The 22,373-nt window shown below is 47.6% G+C and overlaps 1 protein-coding gene across 2 annotated transcripts in view; it reads left to right on the forward strand.

The window, feature by feature from the left end:
* The window catches only part of LOC144731016 (S-adenosyl-L-methionine-dependent tRNA 4-demethylwyosine synthase TYW1-like), a 132,042-nt gene extending 122,717 nt beyond the window's left edge, over window positions 1–9,325 (forward strand). For both annotated transcript variants that reach the window (XM_078611976.1, XM_078611977.1), the window contains exon 16: window positions 6,669–9,325. In XM_078611976.1, coding sequence (XP_078468102.1) covers window positions 6,669–6,890 — 222 coding nt within the window. In that variant the 3' untranslated portion in view covers window positions 6,891–9,325. The remainder of the gene's footprint in view (window positions 1–6,668) is intronic.
* The last annotated feature ends 13,048 nt before the right edge of the window (window positions 9,326–22,373 follow it).

Here is a 22,373-nt window from a genome sequence, read left to right on the forward strand (position 1 = left end):
GAGTGAATAACAACGGTGAGAAAATTATTGCGCGATTAATGTTCAATTGGAACTTTTCCAGTGCCCCTATTGTATTCGCTCTCAGATGTAAATTTACTTCTCGTAAAGAAAATTAAAAATAGGAAATAAAATATGCGCTACAATAGCTTGTCAGCCCTGGTTATTGCAGTAGACAGTTTAGCAGTTTGGCAGGTCCACTGCAAATGGCGCATAACAGTTCAGATTTGCATTGTGGCGAGGGACATTGTGGTCAATAAATAAGCACCCCGTGAAATTATGAACGCAGTGGCTCAGTGGAGCAGATCTGGTTTCCAGGCATCTTGTTTTGAATGGTGTCGCTAAATCTCTCCACGCAGCATCCACGCGCCCGCCGATTTGCCTTGCAGCGTGCGTGCACGGATAGGAGCCGTGAACTGCCTACGAGAGGGAGAACGTCTCCAGTAAGCGTGCAGGGAGTCACGCCACTCATTATTGAGTGGCGTTTTCTTGAAAAAATGTTGCAATAAAGGAGGCAAATTTTCACATGTGGATGGGCCTGGCGGAGGTGTAAATGATGTTGCATTGTGCGTATGGGGCATCTGCTCCCACTTCAAACTGCACTTTGATGATGACCCACAGTATTACTGGGCAGAAGGCTGTAATTTACTGCACCGGTGGAGGGCACTCTGTGTGCGGCTACTTGGATGTTTGACAACAACAATAAACTCGGGTAAGACGTCTGCCCAGCTCTTTGTGGCTCGCCGACCACAGGGCTCTCGTGGAAGCCACCAGCAGACAGGCAGGAAGCTCCCAGTTGAGCCTCCAGCCGGTTAATTGGCACACAGGCCACAGCCTTTGCGCCGGCCGTTAACACCGGAGCCCTGAACTGGATCCGACCTTGGGGCAGACCACGATTGATGTGGACGCGCACCCTTGAGGCTGACGTCAAAACACCACGGCACTCGGATTGTGCTCGGCGTGGCGGTGCGCTCAGGATGGGGGGGGGGGGGCGCCTGGCGGCATCTCCTGGGGGAACCGCTACGCTCCGGCCAGGGGCAAGCAACCGATGATGAGGCCACAGGCACAGCGATGTCTCCACGGGTAACCCGTGGGCCACAGAGAAGCCGGGTTTGGTGGCGTGCGACTATTCTCCAGCAATTATGGAGGCAACAGTTGATGGTTCACGCGCATTTGTGGTACCCCCGCAAACCCACCGGGAGATTCCAGTGCAACAAGTGGGTTTGTAAACCCATCTGTGCGGACTTTTGAACATCACCGACTCGTACGTGTGGGATTTAACCCTGTGCTCAAATGGAATTGGCCAAACATCCTAATGCGGAACCCCTTCATTTAAGGAGTATTGAGACTCGGATAAAACAAAAAAGCCCCAATAATATTGGATCGTGCCAATTTGCTAAGAATCCTGCAAACCCGAGTTCCATTCCCAACCACGGCTAACATCAGTGGTGAATGATAATCTGAACTAGTGCCGGTCCCCCTCCACCACCCCCCCCCCCCCCAACGAACTTCAAACAGCTGCCATAACTGGCACCGCGGAGCGGAGGGCATTCATCCAGCGGTGGATTGACAAAGGGCTGTACGCGATTATTTCCTACCCGTTTTGCAGCTCGGCGAGTCTACGTAATGCTGTGTAAAAGCAACACCTGAGACAGATTCGTGTTTAGCATTCGTTCTTTTGTGTTTTCTTTCCCAGTGAGGTTTTAATTGCGTGAGAAAAGCAGCGTCCAAACGGCGGTAACGGTCACGGCGGCGCGTGCCGCGCTGGAATTACCGGCGCGTGCCGCGCTGGAATTACCGGCGCGTGCCGCGCTGGAATTACCGGCGCGTGCCGCGCTGGAATTACCGGCGCGTGCCGCGCTGGAATTACCGGCGCGTGCCGCGCTGGAATTACCGGCGCGTGCCGCGCTGGAATTACCGGCGCGTGCCGCGCTGGAATTACCGGCGCGTGCCGCGCTGGAATTACCGGCGCGTGCCGCGCAGCTCACGATCAGCGAGGGCCGTCGGTGCTTCTCGCAGCTCCAACAAGCCACCGCCGCACCGCTCAAAAGTTTACGCGGGCCCGCTCCCTCCGCCGAGACGCACGCCCAAGTTGTTGCGTTCCCATTAAACGCGCACACAGGCGAGGAGGCAGACGGCAGCACCTAATTAGTAGGCACGTAACGATGCATTGATTTTTAAATTAATATCCGCTCTCTCATGCGTCATGCCATACGCGTGAGAAACGTTTCTTTCCGATCCCGATATGTTGTACCTGCTGGATTCGCGTGACCCCAGGCATGTTACGTTAATTCAAGGCCGTAATTATAATATATATTGGGGGGGACTAATCCCCCCCAATATTCAAATATGCTCAAAATGTCCCCCCCAATATATTGCTATAAACAATATAAAAAAAATAAGAATTTCTATGCTATGTAAATAGAAACAACTATTTGCTAAACCTTGGCCACAATATCTGGACTTGTCTTCATATAAATCAATGCATAGATTTCTGTTTATATGATTGTGGTTATGGTTGTACTTTATAAATCCCTAATCTCTGTCATTACATACAATGAAACAAGAAAAGGTAAAAAAGAAAAAAACAGAGCAATGTAATACAATACACAATTTTACATTATTGAAAAAATAATTAAAAAGTCCATCCCATGTGTTAGTGAGTTTTAAAAATATTTTAGGCAGGAAATGGCAGCATTTTATTCAAATTTAGATTTTTTTTCTAGGGGGGGGGGGACCCTAGACCCCCTGGAAGATTTGGTCCCCCCCAATGTTGACTCCATGGCTACGGCCTTGCATTAATCCGTTTTTAAAAAAATGTTATAGATTCTTGAACCAAGACTGCGACTCTTGATTCGTGTCGTCAAATCGCGAGGTGAGGTGGAACGTCCCGTTGCCTGCTAATTGGGTTCTCATTTAAGGCTGCATTGAACCCCACTGGAAGCCCACATTGTGTGTACTTTTAATTTGATTCATGTTCGTCGCGTCATCTCGAGGTTGCTTGCTTCAGGCCGAGTTGACCTCCGAGACTCCCTGTCACGAGCACAGAAGCTGATTGCGGAAAGCAGGGCAAGCTGGCACGGAATACCATTCTTCCCACCAAAACGTCGCTGCCATCTTGTCTATCATCGATGACCGTGAGCTCACCCTTCAGACCGTGGTCTGAAATGGTGACGCGGCTACGAACGTTGGCAAACACAAATATCGTTGAGGACCCGACCGTGGATAGTGCCTCGATTCTCTCTCTCGCGACGGCTGTGGAGCCCACGCTGATCCGCGCTCGGACGCAGCACGGGAGATGAGGCGTACCGCGCTGTTCCAGAAATGTAAAATCAAAGATTCACCAATCTGGAAATTGTGGTAAAGCCCAAAACATCAAACGCATCACCGACGAGTTACGCCATCCATGGCGGTTTCGCTGCAATCCATACAGCGTCTACTGCCGCCTTGGATTGGTTGAATGGTCTTACTATTCAACTATGACATCGTCTCTACAAACTGCTACTTACATGCCATACGAAAGAAGAAGACGCCTTTAAATGTCATCTTCTGTTCACAGTGACTGGATACAGTTGGGTTGTAACGCACTGCAATCACTAGTTGGTAATGTTATTGGTTAATTTTTGCACCTTCTGGACGTGTATATTATCTTCGTGCGCTTGCATGAAAGGCTCCATAGAGCGATTATTGGCCGAGAATGTGCTGCTCCAGATTGTCCCTCGCTCGTGTCCGCTGTTGTTAGCTTCGCTGGCAATCGATAACAAAAAGAGTGAAGTGTTGGATAATCGAGCGGCTTCGGGTAAAAGTGGGTCATTTAATTTGTTCCACAACAACATGGGCACCATGCAGAGCATTTTGAGCGAGCGATGCATTAGTATTTTTAAGCGTTTAAACCGGTGCACGGTAAGATGTTTTTTTTTGAGTGCCACACCGCTCCTTCATGATTCATTCACCTTGCGACCCGATCTCTCGTACCTTCACTTGGCAACAATCGTCCTGCACGCTCTCACTCTCTCATTCACCCGTTCATTCACTCTTGCACTCATTCACCCCTCGTTCTTTGCTGTTGCTTTACTCTCTTCGTACCCACATCTATTCTCACCATAATAAAAAACAAATATTCTAGGTAAAAAATAATTAAATACTGCAGCATAACAAAGGATGGCTTAACTTAGCTTTCTTATCTACTTCCGCCCCTGCATCACAAAGCTTCAGTTTGAACTCCATGCATTACCTCCCAGCCCACACCCCGCCCCCCCCCCCCACACTCACCATGTCCCCCCCCTCCTTCCCCCACAACTATATAATTCCTCGTCACAGCCATCTCTTAGACACACTTAAGCGGTTGTGCTTTCGCTACGTTGTCCCCACCTGAAGAAGGATGCTTGTGTTGCGCCCGAAACGTCGTGATTTAATTTAGTTCTTTTAATTTATTTATTTTTTTACCTACGTGACTTTACCGAAAAAAGAGTATGAATCCTTGCAGTCACGAAAACTTCAAATCTAGAACAAATATTCTTCTCATTCAATCCTGAATGGCCTTCCGTTTTACGTTTCCTGCGTCTCACGTTCTGTGGGTAACCATCACATTGGAAACGTTTGCTTGCATGGCAAACAAATATGAAGCAATTAAGACTTAAAAAAAAAATTGTTACTACTTTGCACAGAGGTGTTTGCTAATTTTCACATGAATCAGAATTAGGCTGTCGTGTTAGTGTCCTTAATTGCTAATTAAAGAGACCTCGCATGAAATGTTGTGACTAAGTTGCGCGGTCGGTACACCAACACGCGGAACGCCACCGACTCCCCCCCCTCCCCCTGGCACCAGAGTCACGTCGCCAGATTGATACATTCACACCTTCCTTCGTTTATCTCCGTCAAAACATCACATTCAGCGCGGTTGTCATACGTGAAGAGTGCTTGGTGACACGAGTTTGTGCGTCTGCGTTTATGTCTGTGCGCGTGTGTGTGCGTGTGCATGTGGCGAGCGGTAGTGCAGCGGTTAGCGCTACGCTGCGCGACAAACCCCTGCGACTCGAGTTCAAATCCCGCTCATGGTCAACCACCAGTGACGATTATTGAACCGGTCCTGGGCCTCCCCTAGGTCGAATCAGCCTCAAATGAGTATCTGGTGCAGTGTGTAAACATCGCCACTGGGGAGACAAACGTGGCCGGGCGTGGTGCTGGCCACCCACCCCCTCGTGTGCCGTGCCGGCCTTAATAGGTGCTCGTAAACAGCACTTGCCCCTACAGTCTGTTAAGTCTATACGGGGGATCTTTGTCTTTTGTGTGCACGTGGCGAGCGGCAGTGCAGCGGTTAGCGCTACGCTGAGCGACAAACCCCTGCGACCCAAGTTCAAATCCCGCTCATGGTCAACCACCAGTGACGATTATTGAACCGGTCCTGGGCCTCCCTTAGGTCGACTCAGCCTCAAATGAGTATTTGGTGCAGTGTGTAAACATCGCCACTGGGGAGACAAACGTAGCCGGGCGTGGTGCTGGCCACCCACCCCCTCGTGTGCCGTGCCCGCCTTCATAGGTGCTCGCTAACAGCACTTGCCCCTACAGTCTACTAAGTCTATACAGAGGATCTTTGTCTTTGTGTCTGTATGTATACGCGGAGCGGCAGCGTAGTGGTCAGCGCACTGCGCTACGAACCCGGCGACCTGCGTTCCCATTCTTGCTCACGGCCACTATCAGTGGCAAATACCTGAACCGCTCCTGCGCCTTCCCTAGTTCAACTCAGCCTTAAATTAGTACCCGATGCCGTGCGTAAAAACCATCGCCACTGGGGAGACAAAGGCGGCCGGGCGTGGTTGTTTGCCTTTACAGGCGCTCGCTAACAGCGTTTTCCCCAATAGTCAATTGAGGCTATATGCGAGGGTGGGGGGGGGGGTCATTGTCTCTGTGTCCGCATGTGTGCGTGTAATACGGTAGTTCTCAGACCCCTGGTATGAATCGCTCGTGAACACGAGCGGCGATAGCGATGGCAACTGAAGCAGACTTGCTTTGCAGCGGAGGTTGTGGTTCTCGCCGGCGATGGGACGGCGCTGCTGTGGTCAAAGAGCACGGTCGTTAGGGCGCACGTTGAGATCCCGGTGGGAGATCGACGCAATCATCACTTTGGGTTCGACGAATTGAATTGCGAAGTAACCAGGAAACCCGCGAAGTGGGGCTTGCAGCGATTCACTCCTGCAGACAAAAAAAAAATTCAACCAATCATCGCAATCTCGGGTTCGCAAAATCGATTCAATTATCGCAACGGCGGATATTGCGCTTTGTTTGTTTCGGTCTCGTTTGTAGTGTTGTTTGCTCCGTTGGTCCACAAATAATTTGCATGAATTGCAAATAATCGGTGCACGCGTACGATTTGATCCAAGTAGAACGAGCCGAAGCATCGATTTCACTTGGTGGATCGATTAATCGTGACAGGTCGATTGTGAAGACACTTGTTCAAACCTTGGGGTATGTGTGATGTCCACCACTACACTGGGACCATCAGTGGAGGTGAGCTCACGTTGAGGCCGTGTCACATTGGGGCTGTGTTGATACCTGTCACGTTGAGGCCATGTCACATTGAGATTGTGTCACGTTGAGGCCGTGTCACCCAGGATCCGTGCCGCGTCGAGCCCGCGTCTCACACACCTTCACCGCGTGCGCCCTCCCCACAGTTCAAGCGCCACGGCGAGTGGTGGACGTGGATCAACTACACGCGCTTCCAGGAGCTGGCGCGCGCGCACGCCGAGAGCGGGGGCGCCGCCTCCTTCACGGCGGACGACTACGCGGCGCGCACCCCGCGCTGGGCTCTCTTCGGCTCCAGGGAGCGGGGCTTCGACCCGGCCGACACGCGATTCCTGCGCAAGAACCGCCCCAAGGACATCTCCGGCTGCTGAGCTCGGGGAGGGAGGGGGGCGGCGCAGGCCGCCACCCTCCCCCCTCTTGCCCCCCCCCCCCTCTCCCCGTGGGGTGTCCAACTCTGGGTGGGCACGCACCCCCACGTGGTTCTTGAAGGGGTTGACCGTGGGGGGAGGGGGGGGGCAGGAGGAGGATCGGGACGAGTTGAGCGAGGAGAGGTACCGAAGGTGAGGAAGTTACCGAGTGACCTTCACGGAAGTGACGCTGTCCTGGGTGTCGGCGAGTTACACTGCCAAGTCTTAGCCTCTTCGTTCGTTTTTATCTTTCTGCTCGTGGTGATTTTAATGGTTTGTTACATTGTTGTTGATTTTTTTTTTAAGTGGTCGTAATTTTGTAATGCAGTATGATGTGTGAGTGCAAGGATATACTCTTAAATTGATTGAAGGGTTTCCCAAATCAACAACTACACGCAGCTGTACCACAAACACACTCAATCCCACTCAGCTACCTACAGACCCGCTTTACTACCGATTCGTAACAACCCACAGACTCACTCAACTACCCACAGACCGACTTGAGGACCATAGATAAACCAACTCATCTAACCAGCCATCTACTCACCCACCAATCCAATCATTGTCTCGCCTAAACACCCAACCATCTACCTTTGCACCCAGCCACCTACCTCGCTATTTACAAGCGTCAGTCAAGTGTTGCGAATTTGTTACAAAAATACGGTCATATTAATGCAACGTTAAGGCTGTTTTTGTGCTGCGTACAAATTGTTTTCTTTTTTACGACAAAGCGCCGAAATTGTTACTGTGAGCAAATGCTGTGAGACCGCGCTCTTTCGTCTTTCAATCCTCAAATGTTATTGTCCATCGCTCAAGTACACGGCACATAACTCCCAACAGGAGAGCCCTGATGCAGAGAATGTTTTTGTTAAAATATTTGTTATACATATTACATTTGGCGCTGACGGCATGCATCCGAGTTCTTCTCCATCGGTGTAAGTGGGCTGTGTCTGGTCAGCTGTCCAGCGCAAGTATTGGGAAGGGCATCGCGAGCTGGGGGAGTGTAGTGGTGGTGGTGGTGGTGATGGAGGACGTGGAGGTGGTGATGGAGGAGGTGCGGTTTGACCGATTGTAGTGCAAGCGACACCGGGTGGTGTGGTGGTGGTGGGGGGGGTCCAGGATGTGGTGGTGGGGAGGGGTACCTCTCTCCGAAGGTTTCCTGGCTTCATACAACATCTGCTCGGCATGGGGAGAGAGAGGTTGGAGGAGGAGGAGGGGGGGTTGTTGGTTTGTCAGACAGCCGCAGAGCAAAGATCGCACCCCGACATCCCTTCCACGCCATTCTCCCCCTCCCTCCACCCCCTGCCACCTCCACAAAGACAAAGACCCTCCCACCCCCCGTGTAGCCTTAACAGACTGTTGGGGCAAGTGCTGTTAGCGAGCAGCACTTATGAAGGCCACCACACCCCACCACATCCCACCAAGACCCCACACCAGCCCACCACACCCCACCAAGACCCCACACCACCCCACCGCCCCACCACATCCCACCAAGACCCCACACCACCCTACCACCCCATAGACCCCGCGGGGCTCCCGCACAAAACGGCACAGGAGCCGGCAGACGTGAACTTTCAATGACATTGCTGTGGTGTTTTTTATATATTTTTTAGATATTTTTTATATATCTATATACTTTGTAACTTCTACTTCAAGGTAGGGCTGAACGATTTGGGGAAAATATCAAATTACGATTTTTCTGATATATTGCGATTTCATTATCGATTATTTTTTTAAAAGTCAAGTTTCAGTTCAATATTCACTGTATAATAGATTTAAAACACGTGATACCATCAAAACATGAATTGCTCTATACTGTATATTCTAATGCAAGGATGAGAACTTAAAAGATATGATTTGCTTCCAAAATGCATTCATTAAAATGTTTTAATTGAAATAGAACAAACAAACATAGAATAATCATTAAGTGAAATAAAGTCGTAATAATAAAAAAATAAAACAATTCCAATAAGAAAGTAATAGGACTTTTCAAATCGCAAAAAACGCAGCCTTTGCGATTTGCTAATCGAATTCTTTCAAATGTCGTTAGTGCTTATACAAATCGTGCCAAGTTGGGTTTGTCTGTTATTTTTAATCCTTTTTTATATATTTTTTAACTTCTCAAATTAAATAATATTGTTTCCTCTTGGGTAGAATAAGGTCGCTCGAATGTGTATGGTGGTGATTTTTTCCCCCTTTTGTTTTTGGTCGGCGTTGGAAGCGACAGCGCACGTTGATGAACGCGCCCCGAGGCTTTTGCACGCACTGCGCTACTCACTGCGTGTGTCGGTCTCTCTCGTGCGTGTGTTTGTGTTTGTTTGTGCAAACGCTGAAGCAAAATGTTGCCACGGCGTTTGATTCTAACCCGATGAAGAAATAAATAAAACACAATTTCTCAAGCTTGCTTTCTCTGTGTTACACTGAAGAATTTGTGTTGAATGGCTCACATATATAAGCCATCTATCGAGACGTTCCTGCCAACCTTAGTCGCCATTCACGACCTGCACTCGTACGCTACTGTGACAAATCCCCCGTATAGCCTGTAACAGACTGTTGGGGCAAGTGCTGTTAGCGACTAGCACCTATGAAGGCCGGCGCGGCACACGAGGAGGTGGGTGGTCACAGCACCACACCCGGCCGCCTTTGTCTCCCCAGTGGCGATTTTTTTTTGTTAGATACTGCGCCAGCTTCTCACATGAGGCTGAGTGGACCTAGAGGACGCCCAGCGCCGGTCCAGATAAAATCGTCACCGGTGTTGGCCGCGAGCGAGACTCGAATTTGGGTCGCTGGGTTCGTAGCGCAGCGCTAACCCGCTTCACAACCGCTTCTCAACTATGAGGGCCCTCCCAACACACACCAAAGTGCATTTTTTCCGAGGAGTCGAGAAGGCTACATCTTGTCCGGGCACAAAGGACACGTGCAGCCGCGTTTCATCCGCGTAGCGGTGAAAACAATTTCAATCCATTCCGCCTGTCCACGAAAAGTGGAATAATTTGCAGCCTGGTTGGGTGTGTGTGTGTGTGAAAGTGTGATGGGCGAGGCGAAGGTGGACACGAGACCCACAAAGCCTTTTATCTCGTCTGTTTAAACAAAAACAACCCATAAACAACATCTATCAAGATATCAAGCGCTCCGTGAGACAATTTTACATAAAGCCTCTTATCTCGACGAGCCATCGCATCAACGCTCCCGTTTTTAAATCCTTTATATTAAGCTCACTTGCTTGCTTGCGCGTTTACGACCGTGCAAATCTTTCGGTCGTTTTTGAACCCACTTCCCGTGATCCAATGGAGCTGACATTTTGCACACAGACTCGTTGTGCGTGACTATTTATTTTCGTGAAAATGTTTTTCCAAAATTTTCCACTTTTTAGGGGAAAAAATGCATATTTAATTTAAAATACCAATGTGATAACAATGAAACTCTTACTCAAGAAAAACAGAAATGAATAATAAAATAAAATCGATGCCACGCATATGAAGGATTTATAGTGAAAAACTTTGTTTTTACGGGTTAATTTTTTGTTGTTGTTTGTCGCACTCTCCCGCTGGAAGCCGCTCTGCGTTCGTCCACGCAGATTCCCCTTGGGGCGGGGGGTGGGAGTTCGAGCTTCAATTCCCGGGGGGCACCGTCTCTGTGCGTCTGTCCTCCCGTGGTGACGACGCCGCCGCTGCCTTACCCGTAAGACCGGCACGAGTCGGACGCAAGGAAGTCTCTCCCCCTCCCCCCACCCCCCTTGACAACGAAGGATCTAAATTTCGATTTAAAGCTTTCGTGACTGCAGGGATTCATCTTCTTGGTTCTTTCGGTAAAGTCGTCACGTAGAAGGGAAGTAATAAAATAATAAAAATAAAACAATAAAATAATTCTCACGACGTTTCGGCCACAACGCAAGCAGCCGTCCTCAGGTGAAAACCAGGTCCGTCGAGGCGACAGAGTCTGAATGAAACAGCACACGAGCTTGGAGCAAATATATAAGCTTGGAGCATATATATAAGCTGGGCGCCTTGACAAAGGAATTTGCATATCAAGAGAAAACGAAGGATCTACCCCAAAGCAGTAGCCACCGTCGTTTTTATTACACTGGTCAACAACAACAAAAAACATTTTTTTCTGGCCTGGACTTTTGCAGCTGTTTTAGACTAATTTCAGGGTGCTGATTCCAAATGTGATCTCAGATTTGCTCTATCACATCTCATGTTTATGCTATCGGCATACCCCATTTTCATTGATTTTACCCGAAATTAACTCTGTCACTTATGATTGCAAGTTGTTGCGAGTCAGTGACTGCTTTAGTGTTAAAATATGGCGCTGTATTTTTAGGATAGTGTGTTTATAATATCATTTTATGTAGATATCCACATTTATTTAATATTTTTCTTCTGCAGTTTTTATTGAAAATGCAATATTTGCTATCTCAACAACCTGATGTGATAGACAAAAACTGATGCCAGATTTGGAATCAGCACCTCAAAATTACATTAAAACCGTTGGAAGACCTTATGCCAGAAAAAGTGTGTTGACCAGTGTTATCGTTGCACGAAGAAGTCCTCCCCACAACTTTACATGCATCGGGGTTTGACTCGCGAGCGGCGTTGAGTCCTCAACGGGCAGTTTCCCCCCCCTTCAGCTGCCACTATTCACCCCTCTTCCAACACCAACCACCAGCAACCGCTTGCCACGCCAAAACAACCCCCCCCCCAGTGCCGGATTAAGCTAGTGCGGGGCCTGTAGCACGTGTTATCAAGGGGCCCTAAATGAAAAAAAAAATATTAATATTAAAACACGCAATTTTTTACTTGCATAGTAAAGTAATTGTATTTTTTTATTTGCTATACAGCCAGATAATACGACAAATCGCTAACCTTAAACACCCAGTCGTTCATAAAAGTTGAAGGCGGTATAGTACTGTAGTAATAGAGCAAGTGCAGAATCGCTGAACCGGAATTGATAGCTTGAAAGCATTTAGCGTGGGGCCCTTGAAAGTGCGGGGCCCGTAGCATATGTAGCTACTTGTGCTACTAAGGTTAACCCGGCACTGGCAGTAATCCCGCTGGGGACTCGCCATTGTGCGTTTTGACTTTCGTGCGGGACTCATCGTCAACCTCGTTTGTACATGTTGCTATAAACTGGTGGACTGTGAGGTGCCATCAACAAGAAACGCGAATGCCAATGGATGGAAGCGTTGCGGCTCGCGCTCTCCCCCAGAGTGCCCAAATGATAACAGCTGTGCTGCGCCGTTCTGGAACGCCAGTATATCCCGTTGAGTCCATTATTCCGAATTCTAGATCTGAAGTTTTCGTGACTGCAAGGATCCACACTCTTTGGTTCTTTCGGTAAAGTCACGTAGATGAAATTAATCATAATAATCATATGAAAATAACTAAATTAAATCACGACGTTTCGGAGGCAACACAAGCTTCCGTCATCAGGTGGAACAGCCACAGCAAAGTTACTGTAGTGAATAGAGAGAGCTATTTGTGACAAGCGATTATATAGGTTAAGAGGGGGGAGGAGCCAGGGATGAGGGATGTGGGGGGGGGCGTGCGGAGTCAGGGGGGGGGGGGAGTTAAGCTGAGACAAGCTGATTCCGAATTCTTCACCATCACCACAACCTCCATCCTCATTATCATCAAACCGTCATCATCAAAGGTAATAAAAAAAAAACACGTTGTTCTTTATCATGTATTTTCTTAAATTTCTTATAGTAATTGTTATTAAACATTTACCATTCGCCCCCTGTGTTCACTCGTGACATAGGGGGAACGTACCCCAATTTTTTTCCAGTAAAACGACGATTCGACTTTCGCGGATTCTGCAAGAGCATACAACCTCGCGGAGAGAGGAGAGGGTTAATTGCACAATCTTCTGGCCCGCCTGTTAATGGGTGATAATTGGTGATTCGATTGAAAAGGTCAGTACGACACTTAGAGAATTTGGTTAAATCGCAGATAGCTGCCCAGATTTAGGTAGCGTTTGCTCGGTGCTCTGACAGAAATATCCCCCCCCCACTCACCACCACTCCTAAAGGCAATGTTAATTAAAAATGATCACATACTTAATGTGTCCAAGGTGGCTCAGGGAACAGATCACTTAGCCGTCACTGTTGAGGTCCTGCATCGCATACCTGTCAACACATACGGTTTATCCGTATTCTTGTACAAGGAAATTTAGTTTTCAGGTCCATACGGCGTACAGCCGTTTCAATACGGGCAAAATATATATAATTTGAGTAATAGAATTTTGTCTATTTGTTTGTGTTTCTCCCTTGTGATGGGACTTTGTGAGATGAACGCTGAGATTGATAAGGGCACGGGGTGACCAATACGGTCTGAATTGGTCTGTAATCAAGTAGGCACTGATAGGAGGTTGACAGCTTTGGGTTTGAATCTACCTGGGATTTAAAGCCAGAATCTCATTTATCGGGAAATGATGGTTTAATTTTGGCCACCAATGACTTGCACATTCGACCAACACGCAGAGCATACTTGCACCTGTCCCTGGCTTTTGCTGGCACCTAATGCTCCCACATTACATGTGCTCTGTCTTGTTTCGATTTGCATTTAAATCACTGTTCAACTGAAGTATAGAGCTTACTTGCACACGTATCTAACTTTTACCGAGCACTTCTTGACTCTCATATTTGCACCGTATCCATCCATCCGTGTTTTGTTTAGGACCGTTAAATACCGTGTTAATTGTGCAATAATCCTTTAGGGAACGCGTACTCTTTCCCTGCCATATCGACGTGTGTGTCTTTTGTTGCTGCTGCAGTGCATTACACCACAGATCCCCAGTGTAAAATAGCTAGGAAACTACATTAACGGGACCACCCCGTGTAATAAATAAAATAAACCCAAACTCATTCAATACGATTTTCACTTAATTTCGTGAAACGCCTGATCTCATCATGAGCGATCACAATCCTCGTACTGCTATGCAATTGGTATTTCTCTGGAGTTGGGCATGGGAAAGAGTGAGCCCGGCAAGTGTGTGGCAAAATAATCTCAATGGAATGGATCTCAGAAGCAGTTCTGTCATGTCTACTTACGCGAGCCAAAGTTCAGAGTGGACGCAACATATTTTGTTTACGAAGTCTGCACAGCCTGCGGCTTACGCGTATTTACGTTTTTTTTGGGGAGCTATGACAAACAACCACGAAGATTTCTCCCACCCCAAAGACACGCGCAGCGAGGTGGCTTTGTTGGTAACCAGAACGTGGAGGAAAAATGTACAACACCGGTGCAGTTTCGGGCTGTCATCTCCCAGGCCAGTTCTCCTGGGGAGCTGCCCGCAATGTTTTTTTTGTTGCTGCCATCTGGTGGAGTGAGCGAGCTCGGATGAAGCCACACGGCCTAGTTGTCCCCAAGTAAAACTCGCATCACGTGCCTCGCTTGAAACCGACAATCTTGATGCCGAGTGTCGCTAACCACTCCACCCCGACTCCCCCCCCCAATACCACTCCCCGCCCACACCACTCCCCCCCACCACTCCCCCCCCACCACTCCCCCCCACCACTCACCCCCCACCACCACTCCCCACCAGCACTCCCCTCGCACCACTCCTTCGCGCCACTCCCCGCCCCCCCACCACTCACCCCCACCACCACTCCCTCCGCACCGCTTCCCCCAACTCCCCCCCACCACTCCCCCCACACCACTCCCCCCACACCACTCCCCGCCCCCACTCCCCCCCCCACTCCACCCCCCCACCACTCCCCCACTCACCCCCCACCACTCCCCCCCCACCACTCCCCCACCACTCCCCGCCCCCCCCCAGCTGCTAACAAACTGCAGCCTCCACCAGTTGGCGCGCCGATCGCAGTCACTTGTGAACTTTGACCTCCACGGCGCGTGATCCCAATGTTCGGGTGCGGACTCAGGGGAGACGGGGTGGATGCTCCGGTGGGCTGGTACACGGGGCTCCTTTAAACGCACGAAGGGCACAGGGGGGAGGGGGTTGTACCGTACACCTATGCTCCGGCACACTCAACACCCCCAAAGGCGCTCCACTCTCCCACCCCCCCCCCCAAGTCAAGTGAGTGAGAGAGAGAGTTTCCACGTTCTGCAACTCACCAGACGCTTCGGCGCAACGCCACGAGCCCACTCGGTGCACAGAATGTTGGACGCTCTTTAAAACAACGGACGAATGCGGACAGCCCCCGAGATGTTTGTCCGCAGTGTTCCACTTTTGTGACCACCGTTTGCGTTACTTTTTTTCCTTTTCTGTTGCGTTTCATATATATAGAGAGAGCCCGCCCCCCCAGGTATTGTACACATGTGCACATTTCAACAGTTTTCACTCTCTCTGTTCAAAAAGTGAAAATATAAAGCTCTATCTTTAGTTCATCCGTAGTGAAAATTTGATTATTGCACTCGAGTGCTAGAGAGAGACAGAAATCGCATGGGGGATGAAACGAATGCGACGTTTGGTTTAATCCAGGGAGTTTTTTTTTTTTAAAGGTTGTTTCTTTTTAACCCGAGGAATGTAAATTGAGCTCCCTATCGCATGGAGATATGTTGGGCTGAGGATCACAGAGGGGAGAGTTTCCAGCGTGATGCCGGGGCCACAATGCGTCGCATTTACGTTCACTGGCGTTGCCGTAAATATGGGAAGAGCTGAAACAAAACCTCAACATCATTCACTCTGCTGTCGGTATTTGTCTTTTTTTTAATTGCGTTATATGTTTGCAAATCGTTGCAAACCATAACGTTTGTGGCCTTCCAGGAGTAATGTTTCTACGGGATGTCCCCTTCACGCCCCCCCCCCCACCGTCAATTCTGGATAGGAAATGATTTGGTGGTTAAGGCGACTTGTTTCCGTGTGTGTCTGTTCGATCCGTGCGCGTGTGATTCTGTGCATGCGGCTACTCAGTCAGTCAACCCATGGCACCTGGGTCTGTCCCGTGACCTCCTGTCAACGGGCGTTCGACACTTCACGTGGCTATAAGTGCACCTAGCCTGGCACAAGCGCCGTGGGGACCGCCACTTAGTGGCGAATGGCGGTTGTTGCTGTTGTTGTTGCGGCTACAATTTGACAGCCATTGAGGCTTGAAAAACTGCTCTGGGAGTGTTTGAGCACATAAACAAATCAATGAATAGATCGAAAATGTAATTGTGATGATAACAATGATGAATGTAATAGTTTCTACACATTACTGGAGAAACATAGTTCACGTATTGTAAATTAGTAATTGCACACTTGTTTGGCCTTTGACTCTCATGTTTGACGCTCATGTTCGAAATGTCACTCGCGGTTTCATTTTCCCACCTCCGTAACATTGCCCGGTTACCAGAGGTGTGGACTCGAGTCATGCGACTTGGACTCGAGTCAGACTCGAGTCATGATTTTGATGACTTCAGACTCGACTTGGACTTGCCTCATCTTTGACTCGACTTGACTCGGGACTCGAGAGCAAAGACTTGAGACTTACTTGTGACTTGCATAACAATGACTTTGTCCCACCTCTGCCGGTTACCATCTTCGTTGTCATGTGTCTCATGCCGAGCCACCGGTTCGTGTCTTTGTTGTCAATCAGAGTTGATCACTGGAATGCATCACTTGCTGTTGCTTCTACGAATGTAATTAACCGACCACACAGTGTGTGCAGAACTCGGGTCTTCTCGGGGGTCAACAAGAAGCCCAATCCTATAACTCCTGCGCGTCTGGCATCTTTGCATTGGTTGTGCATGAGATATAGGATTAGTTTTAAGATTATTGTACTCGCATGCAAGCCCCTTGTATGTTTTCCTGCTATGCACCAGCACGTGCCCTTCGTTCTTCAGACTCTGCTGGACTTTTACTGGGCCCTAAAACGGACTTTGTTCCATTGGTGGACAATGCACATTCTTTTTCGATTTAAAGCTTTCGTGACTGCAGGGATTCATCTTCTTGGTTCTTTTGGTAAAGTCACGTAGAAGGGAAATAATAAAATAATAAAAATAAACATAATAAAATAATTCTCACGACGTTTCGGCCACAACGCGACAGACCTGTTCTTCACCTGAGGACGGCTGCTTGCGTTGTGGCCGAAACGTCGTGAGAATTATTTTATTATTTTATTATTTCCCTTCTACGTGACTTTACCGAAAGAACCAAGAAAATGCACATTCTATTAATCTGCTCCAAGACTGGATTTTTTGCCCGAAGCTATCAGATACTTGGATACCGTTGATATCTTAAAATCTCATCATCAAATACATTTGAAATAACTGAAATTTAGACATTATTCGTTTTGCTCTGGAGTCGTCGTTTTTTTTTTGCTGCAATTTTATTTTGTTTTAGATTGTAGAGATTTTTGAGACGCGGGATTTTGTGAAGTGAAATATACGAAATAAATATTGTTATTAATCCTCAAACAATAATATTATGAGCTACACAGAAGAACATACATTTATATTTTTGGTATTTTACCAGATCAGGCCCACCGAGATATTTAGCTCTTTTTAATAAGCGCCCTGGCCACAAATGATATCTCCACGAAGCGGTATTATCATGTAGAAATGTATAGCAGCCAAATCATCTAAACGCACGTTTCTAAATGTGGAGGGAAACCCCAGTTGACCAGGATTAAAAAAATCCACGCGACAACGAGGAGAGAAAGAACACGCAAACTCCAAATATACAGCAGCAGCAGGCGTCAGGGTCGTGATCGAACCCACGACCTCCTGTACACCAGGGCGAGGTAGTAAACATCTCCTAGCCATCGCGCGCGCGAGAGAGAAAGAGAGGGAGAGAGACACTACACCAGAGGCGACCAACACCCCGCCAATTACTGGTAATTGGCTAAGAGAAGCGAGGCACCTGGCACAGGAAGCAGCTCCGTCCCCAGCTCGGGGCAGCAGCCGCAGCAGCGGCAGCAGTCGCCTTACTTCGAGCCAACTCGCTCTTCGCCTGCCAATATCTGTCGCACAATCCATGCAAATGCTACCGACCCCCCTCTCCCCGGATCACGGTTTTTTTTGTCGCCGCGTGAGGGCATCGAAAGCCGACAGCCACTTCAGAGGGAGGCCTCTCCGCTCCGGGGCCGCTTTGTTTTTTCTCACACTCCAAAACAAAAAAATGGAAATATGAAAACGACAAAAGAAAAATGGGTTCGAGTCGGTTGGGCTGAAATGTTTGCGGAATGTTTTTGAAAAGTTCTGCGGCAAAACGAGGCGGCCCGTGTCACCCTTTTAAGGTTGCCGCCGTCCGCGAGCCCTCGTTTAAGTGGCAGAGTCAAGCTGTCGCGTTTAAGTGGCATTCACCGTTATCCGCAAGGCTCGCCGTCAGTCAGCACTGACGAGCAACGGGGAGTGCTCGACGGCAGTTGGTTGTCCTCGGCAAGCGAAGGACGCTCCTCCGCATTGCCCCGTGGACATGAGACGCGTCGAAAGCTCCTTCGTGACATTTGCCGAGAGGCAGCGTCACGAGCGGACCTCGCACGAGCGGACCTCGCGCGCGTTAGAATGAGACGTGTTTACTACAAGATGGCCCAAACTTGACTTGAAGCTTTCGTGTGACTGCAGGGATTCATATTCTTTGGGTCTTTCGGTAAAGCCACGTAGATGGAAAAAAATAATAAAAATAATAACAATATCACGACCCCGTGCTCTCATACTCTGATGGTGCATTGTCTTTGAGTTGTGCGCCTTTTGGCGTCATCTGGTCCAACACCATGTGAGACTAGGCTCTAAGGAAAGCTGTCTCGGGTGTGGACCAATCAACCTCAAGGACAGTGCATATATTATCAGAGTTATGTTTTTTTTTTGCATTATGGCTGCAGGTATTGTGGTCTATGCAAACATGACTCCTTGTAAAAAAAAGTGTCAGTTTTGTTGCCAGAGAGAAGGGTAAAAAAACCAATTATCATATTTTTTACTGGCAAATGAGGTTCCAATGGTGAATATCACGACGTTTCGATCGCAACACATGCAATCGCCATCAGGTGATATTGTTATTATTATTTTTTTTATTTTTTCTATCTACGTGGCTTTACCGAAAGACCCAAAGAATATGGCCCAAACTCCCCATTACCTATCCCCGCCCTCTCTCTCTCTCTTCTTACATTCATGACACTACGTTTGGGATTGTTATTTAGAATATTTACCGGAACCTAAGCAGTCTAACGGCCATATTAATGTATTATGTCGTTTCACATGCTGAGAACAACATACTGTGTAACGTCCATCATGGAGGTTTATGGGTGAGATCGCGTATACATAAATGTGTCGTCAAATCCACCACCACCGGACACAGCCATTTAGAGAGCAAACCCACAGACTTAAAAAATTCTAGTTTTCTCTCCAACACACCGGTGTACTGAACTAGTAACGAATTGACATGTTTTCTTTACGCGACAAACCGTACTGATTGGCTGTGTCGGGGGGTGGTGGGTTTAACGACACGTGTTGGTCGCGAAAGCCTACGTGTTAAACAAACTGTGTAGCGTTATGTTTTTCAGAATGACGTTGCCTCTCTTATGCTGCTATTTCTTTTGCAACAAGAATTGCACTATATCTCTGGTCACGTTGCCATCACCTCTTATCAATAAAAAATAAACATCTTGACAACCAACATATACAAAATTTAATCCAGCATTCAAACGCCACCATCCTCTCTAAAGTGCTGTACCCATTGATCAAAGCTCGCAGACGTATTTCGACAGAGTTTTTAGTTTAAATCTACGAGTCATTATTTTTTTAATCTACGAGTCATTATCTCATGCCTGTTATTCACTCTCCGTCGTCATGAACTTCATCTGTTTTCCCGGCACACCCCCCACAAGTCATTCAAAAACAAAATTCCCTCGGGGGGGGGGGGTAGGTGACCCCTACACGCTTGAAGCCCTTCTCAATGCTTGCGACCTTGTGACCTCTGGGGCCCGGTCCCACAGAAGCTACGCGAGAAAGTTGCGTGTCAGCCCCTGCAGACCTCTTCTGATCAAATGAGAGAGCTACGTGAATGATTGCGATTGATGATTGCGCGCTGCTGTTACATTTCCACGTAATCGTCATCTCGCCACGGGGCGCCCCGATGTTATCTCCTCTCGACCGCACGAGGTTTGTGGGTTCGATCCCGACCCTGACGCCTGTTGTGTACGTGGAGTGTTCGTGTCTCTCTCTCTCTCTCTCCCCGTGGTCGCGTGGATTTTTTTCCACTCCGCTTCTTCCGGATTTTCCACCTCCACATTTCGAAACGTGCGTTTAGAGTTTTTGGCTGCTGCTTTAATGATGAGAGGCCACTTCGTTGAGCTGTCATTTGTGTGGCCAGATCGCTTCTGGTAATTTTTTTTTAAATAAAAAAGTCAATAGTTAAGTTTGTGCCCTCCCTGTACCTGGCAATTTAAGTTTGATAATTATCAGCGACGGCAAACATTACTGCCGAGTGCTACCTGAATCTGTGTGCCTATGTTTGTTCTCTCTCTATGTATCTCTGTGATATCTGTCTGCTTACATGTCTGTCTATATGTCTCTGGTTCTGTGTTTGATCTCTCTCTCAAATTTAGCATTCTCAGGAAGAACGTAATCAACCAGGTAGGGTGTTTGACTGTTATGTTATCCGACTCTCTGTTGTATTACATTCCATTTCTAAGTATACTAGATTTGTGTTTCTATTTCATTTATACCTGATGATGACTGCTTATGTTGCAATCGAAACGTCGTATGCTAGTATTTAATTTATTATTTTATCTTTATACGTGACTTTACCGAAAGAACCAAAGAGTAATTCCTGCAGTCACGAAAGCTCCAAATTAAGACTGTTCTAAGCCTTTACCAGGTTGACTTGGCTTTTAATCTATAAACGGTTCCCCCTGCACATCGCTTAAACACGGGCAAAGTTGTTCTCAATGTGGCACATCCATTGCTCACCGACAACGACGGATCTCTCAAATGAAATCAATTTACCGCGTTGCATCTTCCCGCGACGTACTCTTTCGAGCAAATCTGAATAAGTTCCTTTCAACTTTCCTTTCGGATTATTGCGAGAATTTTTTTTAAAACGTCATGTTGCGTAAATTGTTTATTTAATTATAATTTGGGTTACATCGCGCTTATGATTGACTTCGTTGCAGAGTGGGGGGGGGGGGGCTCTATGAGGACATTCGTTGCAGGATGGAGACAGAATCGTCGCACCTCTGATACGGCGGCCTCCCCCCCAGGTGCTCGGTGCAGCCAAGACGTGGACTATTTATTCTAGATTTGAAGCTTTCGTGACTGCAAGGATTCACATTCTCACTTGATACAGCTATCGTGCTGTGACGGTTCCACCTGAAGACGGAAGCTTGTGTTGCCTCCGAAACGTCGTGATTTTTATTTTATTTTTATTTTACTTTTATTAATTTAAATTTTTTACCTACGTGACTTTACCGAAAAAACCTAAGAATATGATTATTTATTCGTTTTCTCTTCTCCCCCCCGCCCTTCACTGGGACAAACTCCCCCCCCCAAACCCCGTCCACATTAAGCGGTCACCTTCGCTCACTCGTACCCGCTCCTCACTCAAAATTAATTTACTGTCCCCGAACTCACCCCACGACCCCCCTAAATCTCCTCCTGCTAACCGCCACCGTTACTGTCCCCTCTTGATATTCTCACTGTATGCCTTTCACTCATTCCCCATTCATTCAATAATTAATCATCATATTCTCAGTCATCATTCTCATTCAATAATTCATCATCATATTTTCATTGTATGGCTTTCACTCATTCCCCATTCATTCAATCATTCATCCATCATCATATTCTCATTCATCATTCTCATATTATCATTCAATCATTCATCATCATATTGTCATTATATGGCTTTCACTAATTCCCCATTGATTCAATCATTCATCATCATATTCTCATTGTGTGCCTTTCACTCATTCCCCATTCATTCAATCATTCATCCATCATCATATTCTCATTCATCATTCTCATTCAATCATTCATCATCATATTGCCATTATATGGCTTTCACTCATTCCCCATTCATTCAATCATTCATCATATTCTCATTATATGGCGTTCACTCATTTCCCATTCATTCAATCCTTCATCATCATCATTCACTCTCATCAATTTCGCTTTCACCGAATCCACGCATCACCATCATCACAGATGTGCCCCCATTGCTTCCTCTCATCTATTGCCTTCGCCTCGTCTCCACTGTGACACACTCACACGTTGCTGTTGTACCGTTTGTTAATTCGTTATAAAGTGCCCTGGTTAAGGCGCTACATACATTCCTTGCAGATAAGATTAGATCAGGGCTATGGTTAATCCTTCCGTTACATCCTATAAAATCCTTCATGTATTTCCAACGTTAACTGTAACTTTTATCCCTATCCCACGCTATTTTATCTCATCCTCTAATCTCGATGCTGTTGCCTGCAGGCTCATCATAGACTTCTGTTCGCCGCGTCTATCCCCGCACCTCGAGATGCCCACAGCCTTTGATATCTGTAGACTTTCCGCAGGGAAC

This window comes from Lampetra planeri, chromosome 37 (genome assembly GCF_965212315.1).
Source record: "Lampetra planeri chromosome 37, kcLamPlan1.2.h2, whole genome shotgun sequence".
Classification (NCBI taxonomy): Eukaryota; Metazoa; Chordata; class Hyperoartia; order Petromyzontiformes; family Petromyzontidae; genus Lampetra; species Lampetra planeri.